The 7547-nt window shown below is 36.0% G+C and overlaps 1 protein-coding gene across 1 annotated transcript in view; it reads left to right on the forward strand.

Annotated features, from left to right (window-relative positions):
• CYLC1 (cylicin 1) overlaps positions 1-3744 on the forward strand; it is a 62125-nt gene extending 58381 nt beyond the window's left edge. Inside the window, exon 6 of the mRNA XM_070461767.1 lies at positions 3594-3744. Coding sequence (XP_070317868.1) covers positions 3594-3626 — 33 coding nt within the window. The 3' untranslated portion in view covers positions 3627-3744. The remainder of the gene's footprint in view (positions 1-3593) is intronic.
• Positions 3745-7547: the final 3803 nt, after the last annotated feature.

The raw sequence follows: 7547 nt of genomic DNA on the forward strand, positions 1-7547 counted from the left end.
AACCTGGACAGCATATTAAAGAACAAAGACATCACTTTGCCAACAAAGGACCCTATAGTCAAAGCTATGGTTTACCCAGTAGTCATCTATGGATGTAAAATTTGAGTCATAAAAATGGCTGAGTGCTGAACAATTGATGCTTTCGAGCTGTGGTGCCAGAGAAGACTCTTTAGAGTCCGTTGGACTGCAAGGAGATCAAAAGAGTAAATCCTAAAGGAAATCAACTCTAAATATTCATTGGAAAGACTGATGCTGAAGTTGAAGTTCCAATACTTTGGCCACCTGAAGCGAAGAGCTGACTCATTGGAAAAGACCCTGATGCTAGGAAAAATTGAGGGCAAGAGAAGAAGGGGGCAACAGAGGATGAGAATGTTAGATAGAACCACCAACTCAATGGATGTGAATCTGAGCAAACTCCAGGAGATAGTGAAGGACAGAGGAGCCTGACATGCTACAGTCAATAGGGTCACAAAGAGGCAGACACAGTTTAGCAACTGAACAACAATAATCTTGAAGATAGTCTTCCTCGAGAATTGTTATTGTTGCTTAGTCACTAAATCATGTCCAACTTTAATTCATGTACAATCCCATGGACTGTAGCCTTGCAGGCTCCTCTGTCCATGCGATTTCCCAGGCAAGAATACTGGTGTGAGTTGCCATTTCCTTCTCCAGGGGATCTTCCTGACCCAAGGACTGAACTTCTGTCTCCTGCTTGGCTGGCAGATTCTTTACCACTGAGCCACCTGGGAAGATCCCTGAGAATAGAAACAGTCAAAATACCACACAAACTTTCCATCGTTATGTTCTTTGCTCATCTACTTTATTCTTGAGAACTGGAATTGAATGTCTTTGGAAAAGTATTTGATAAATTTCAGCATTTACTTAAGATGAAAGCACCAATTAAAAAGGAATAGAGAATTCCCTTATCTTGATAATAGCTAACTATCAAAGACTGAAAGGAAACAGTACATTCTCAAGACATATTTTCTTTAAAATCAAGAATAAGATTATAATTCATTAGAAACATCTTAATTTCTTTCTTTCTCAGCCCTTCTTGGATGCTGTTGACTCAGTATATATTTAAAATCTAACTGCTTGTGAACCACATTGCTACCAGCCTGGCCCTCATCACTATTATCTATCTCCTTTATTACTACAGTAGCCTCCTAATATATCTCTTGCTTCTAATCATTCCTCTTCATATCCTCAACATGGATGCAATTTATTGACCATCATTTAATTGATAAAGTTTATTAAATGTATATTTAGAATTAACAAAGTTAAATTAAACCTAATGAAACAAAACAACAACAAACTCTAGTACTTAATTTCACTCAGAATAAACGTCAAAATGCTTACAACTGCCAATAAGATCCTAGATAATCTGACTTGCTATTCTCTCTGATCTCACCTTTTCATCAGTCTGATAAAACCATACTGGCATCCTTCCATACATCCTAGGAGTAGGACTTTGCACAGATCCACTCTTCAAGCTAGAATCTTATTTCCTCAGATTTCTATGTGGTTAATTCTTTTTCAAATATTTACTCAAATATCAATTTTTCAATTAGGTTAATCTAACCATACAATTTATAATTGCAACAATCCCCACTACTGCATACTAGGCCTCACCTCATCTACATTTTTCCCTATGAAATGTGTTACCTTCCACTATGTAATTTACTTATTTATTATGTTTATTTTGTGTATCCTTTGGTAAAACGTAAGCTCTGTGAAGATAAAAACTCTTTGTTTATATGTCCAAGAGAGTGGCTGGCACTCAATATTAATTTAATCAATCAATTAATTTGTCATTTATTAGAAATTAGCAAGAAATGAATGAAAGAATTGCTGGAAATTTTTTAAACTCCAGATGGTACTAGATAGTATGAAATTTTAGTCTGCCCAGTTTATGAATTAACTTACTCATTCACCCATTCAGTTAGGGTGAAAAAGTGATATATGAACTGGGTCATGAAAGATAAAAAAATATTTTTAAAAGGCAAAGGCAATGGGAGAAGTTTCTATTCAAGAATACCCAACTAGTTAATACCAGAACCAGTCTATGAAATTGCATCATGAAACGGAATATGAGTATGACATTGAAAGATGAAATTAACTGAAGGAAGAAATAAAATTTCCAGACCAGGAAGCAGATAAAGTGGTTGATGGGAGTGACACAGAGTTGGCAACAAGCATAGTAAGCATAATGCAAGGCTAAGGGGCATAAAAGCAGCAATAGAAAATTGTGATTCCTCTACTACAACTTCAGTTTTCTTTTTAAGAAATACTAAACTATAAATAAATGGAAGATGAACAAAGTACTGATTTGTTCCATGATGATTCTTTAATTTAATATATATATAGTTTCAAGATATTTCTTTTTACCTGTTATATAACGGTGTTGATACACTGCTTCTTTGCTCTGCTCTAAGTGTGCAACTAATCTACCCTTTCCCCTCACTCACCATTAGTTTTGATGTCTTCTTGCTGACGTCTGACTGTCAAGAATAAGCTCTAATTCCATGATCTGCCTTCCTTAGGCAAAGTTCCATTTTCTGAACATTCCCAAAACACTTTTATGTATGGAAAAAATTCTACTAGTACTCTCTGAACTTTGAATAAATGAATAAATACACCACTATCCCTGAAGCCTCAACAGTTCCAAGTAAGATATACAGATATATGTATATCTATGTATCTATACCATTAATTCATTGCTGATGGCAAAACAGGAACAACACAAACTGGTTAAATTTCTTCTAGACCTATATGGGACTATGTAGGAAGAGTCACAAATGGGATGGGACTATTTGATTCAGTAATCCTATTAGTAAAAATGTATTGTAACAAAAACAAGTCAACAGAAGGAAAAAAATAACTCTGGACATAAGGATGATAATTGCAATACTGTTTATAAGACAAAAATTTTGGAATTAAACTAAATGTAGAAAATTAGAAGATTGGCTTACTGAAACATAAAACATAGTATTTATTCATTGAAATACAAGTTGTGAGACCTTGAGTTTAGAGGGGAAAGTTTATTCTATAATATTAAGGGAGAATGTAGAGGAAAATACTATAGGTTTGCAACTATATGTAATTTGCAACTACTCTACAAACAATAGACAGTAATGTGCAAATGTGAAAATACTTTTATTAATGTGGTGAAATTTAGAGAGACTATCAGTATTTTAAATGTATTTTTGTGTTTTTATATTATCAATTTTTGAAGTCCTTGTCCATTAAAGTAGTTGTATTCATAATGTAACATTGGTTAGGACTTGGTTCCTACACAAATGGTGGTGCTTGGACTAGTATTCAGTATTTCACATCTTTAAGTGAACATTAGGATCATGCAGAGAAATTATTAAACATGCCATTGCTGACTCCATCTCAGGCTTTTACTTGGTAACTCTGGGGTGGGGTGCAGGGATCTACATTTTTAATAAGAAAACATAAAAATCATATCCAAGTTTGTTTCCAATTGTGTGTTTCATTATGGTCTTTAACATACCAGGAACTCTCTATAATTACTAGCTTTTTCTTAATCCTACTATTTATTTTAATCTTTTTTCTACTTTATTCCTCAGCCTGAAGTAAAATGGATTCATAAGCTGCTTTAAAGAACAACTGAGCACTTCATTTCACAGAATGGCCTTACCACAGTTAACAATAGCTACTCTCAAATGAGCATTTCTACTTCTGTGGAACTGTAATAAATAAAAACAAGTCTTCTGTGAGCACCAGGAGTTGATTTCTTTACACATAATTTATAAAGGTGATGTATAGAGGTGTATGATTTATTTACTAAAACCCTGATCTACTCAAGACAAAGTTTTGCAGCATTTTACATCACTTCACTTTGGAAGCTACTTCTCTGTTCAGGTTGCAACAGCAATGTTCTTTGGGATTCTCTTGTGTGTTCTGTTAAATTTCTGTTTTACTTTATATTTAGAAAAAGTAAAGAAAATGGAAGGAACCAGATCTTTCACACCATTAAAATAAACAGATATATGTAGATCATAATCCCCACCACCCACATACATAAACAAAATTCCACAATCATTTATCTTTAGAAATTATTTCTTTAGTTTATTATTTTATTTAATGATACACTGCAAGTGACCGTAGGAGAATAAAACATGCTTATCAATCATTATACAAATTCCTATGAATATGCTTTTCATATTCCTTCTGGAGAGAGGAGATGGATATGGAAGGAAAGGTACATGCATCTGTTCAGGCTGCTGTAATAAAAATACCATGAACTGAGTAGCTCATGCCAAGATGGGCACAATAAAAGACAGAAATGGTATGGACCTAACAGAAACAGAAGAGATTAAGAAGAAATGTCAAGAATACACAGAAGAACTATTTTAAAAAAATCCTAATGACCTGGACAACCACAATGGTCTGACTAGTTACCTACAGACTGACATCCTGGAGTATGAAGCCAAGTGGGCCTTAGGAAGCATCACTACAAAGCATCAAGAATCACTACAAGCATCACCACCATCACTAGTGGGGGTGATGGGATTCCAGCTGAGCTATTTCAAATTCTAAAGACAACACTGTCAAAGTGCTGCACTGAATATGCCAGCAAATTTGGAAAACACAGTAGTGGTCACAGGACTGGAAAAGGTCAGTTTTCATTTCAGTCCCAAAGAAGGGCAAGGCCAAAGATGCTCAAACTACCACATAATAGCACTCATTTCACATGCTAGCAAGGCAATGCTCCAAATTCTTCAAGCTAGGCTTCCACAGTATGTGAATTGAGAAATTACAGATGTACAAGCTGGATTTAGAAAAGGCAGAGGAACCAGAGATCAAACTGCTAACATTCATTGGATCATAGAAAAGGCAAGAGAACTCCAGGAAAATATTTATTTCTGCTTAAAGACTTAAACTGTGTGGATCACAACAAACTATGGAAAATTCTTAAAGAGATGGAAGTACCAGATCACTTTACCTGCCTCCTGAGAATCCTGTATACAAGTCAAGAAGCAACAGTTAGAACCTGACACGGACAGCAAGGCTACATATTGTCACCCTGCTTATTTACCTTATATGCAGAGTACATCAATGTGAAATGCTGGACTAGATGAAGCACAAAGTGGAATCAAGATTACCAGAAGAAATATCAATAACCTCAGATATGGAGATGACACCACCCTTATGGCAGAAAGCAAAGAGGAACTAAAGAGCCTCTTGATGAAGGTGAAAGAGGAGAGTGAAAAAGCTCACTTAAAACTCAACATTCAGAAAACTAAGATCATGGCATCCGGGTCCATCATTTCATGACAAATAGATGGGGAAACAATGGAAACAGTGAAATAATTTATTTTCTTGGGATCCAAAATCACTGTAGATGGTGACTGCGGCCACAAAATTAAAAGACCCTTGCTCCTAGATGGCTTATTAAAAGGCAGAGACATTACTTTGCCAGCAAAGGTCCATCTAGTCAAAGTTATGATTTTTCCGATAGTCATGTAGGGATGTGAGAGTTGGACTATAAAGAAAGCTGAGCACAGAAGAAATGATGCTTTTGAACCGTGGTGTTAGAGAAGACTCTCGAGAATCCCTTGGACTACAAGGAGAGCCAACCAGTCAATCCTAAAGGAAATCAGTCCTGAATATTCATTGGAAGAACTGAGACCGAAGTTGAAATTCCAATACTTTGGCCACCTGATGGTGGCCACAGACAGACAAAAATTTGGTGACTTTCCTTCACTTTACTCGGTCTGCTTTCTGTCCTTTTATTATTATATAGACTTCTATTTTCTCTTAGAAATTACTAGATTTCAAATCCAATTCTTAAATAGGTGTCATTTTATAGCTCATTTTATAAATTTACACATGCCCTAAATGACATATGAAAGGTTTCTCATTTAGACATTTTAAATACAGAAAGTTCAGAAACAATCCAATCTTCTATCAATAAGTGATTGATTGATATATAAAAATACTTCTCAGGGAAATGTCATATGGATGTGAAAAAGAATGTTACCTCTCTATGTCGTGAGATGGAAAGATGTCCAGTATAAATATAAGTGAAAAAGTCAAGGTGCAGAAGAGAGCATATGGTGTATGAGCTATAGTATTTTTTTTAAAGGTAAGAGAATGTATATATATATATGTATTTCACATGAATATATATATATATATATATATATATACATATAGATTCACATAAATGAACTTACCAATAAAGGAGGAATGATGCTTCAAGAAATGAATAGACGAGGGACAAGAATGAAGTTCAGACCCCGAACTGATATTCAGCTAGCATGCACAAATCAAGCCATATTTTTTGATAAAATACTTCCAAAAGAGTTGGTAAATGGCACCTATATTGTTTACCCTACAACTTAAATGTCACTCTGGCCTCCTCACCTAAAGCCCCAGAAACTCACAAGGAATCAAATGCTAAAATATAATGAGAAGTATAAAAGGCTTTTTGAGGGAAACAATGGTGATAAATAAAGGAAAAGGGGAGGAGGAGTAGGTGGGGAGAGCCTTCAAACTACCATGCAGTTTTGGCTTCTGTGAAAGGAAAAAGGAAAGAAAGGAGAGGTGAGTAGAAAGAGCCACACTGCGCTGTAGCTCAGAGAAAGTTTCAACTAGGCTAATGAGGAGCACAGGATTCTGTGTTGGGCAGGAATATCCTGGCCTGTGTTCTTCCATGGTGTTCAATTACTGGCTGGGAGCAGTCTAGTGAGAGTGTGGACACAGATTTCACACTGGTGAAATTCAAATTTGCAACAGCTAGAATCTACTGTCAGGTGACTACACTGCTCACAACAGGATCTCCAAGTGAGATCTGAGCAGCAAGCTCCCATAACTATCAATACAAGGATCCACTTCTCCATCCATATTCGCTCCTCCAAAGTTTGTCTGTGCTTCCCCTTCTTAGGGGAAATTTAAAGGAGAAGGGATAAACATTTCTTCTCCCAAAGAAAACATATAGACACATGAAAAATGTTCAATATTGCTAATTATTATAGAATTGCAAATCAAAACCACAACGAAAATCACCTCACACCAGTCATAACGGCCATCATTAAAAAGTCTACAGACAAATTAACGGCCATCATTAAAAAGTCAACAGACAAATACAACAAGAATACATCTAGAAGGGACTTCCAAGATTGTGGAAGAATAAGATAGGGAGAACATCTCCCTCTCCACAAATACATCAAAACTTCATTCTGCATATGCAACAGCTACAGAACACCTTCTGAACAAGGCAGAAGAATCCAGACTTCAAAAAGGCAAGCCAATCTCCTTAGAATGAGAACGGGAAAAAGATGAAGATTAAAAAAAGTGAGAGATAAAAGATTTTATGACAGAGAACTGTGCTCCCAGAAGGGAGTCCTGGAAAGTTTCCACACACTCGCAGACCCCCACATGGGTGGGGATAGGAAGGAACCCGGGAATTTCAGTGGGGAACGCAGCAATAGGTGCTAAGAAGGCAAAACAGAAAGAATTCACAATGAACAGCACTTCCCAGTAAAGAAAAGGCTTACATGTTCATGCCTACAGCG

Source organism: Odocoileus virginianus, chromosome X (assembly GCF_023699985.2).
Source record: "Odocoileus virginianus isolate 20LAN1187 ecotype Illinois chromosome X, Ovbor_1.2, whole genome shotgun sequence".
Classification (NCBI taxonomy): Eukaryota; Metazoa; Chordata; class Mammalia; order Artiodactyla; family Cervidae; genus Odocoileus; species Odocoileus virginianus.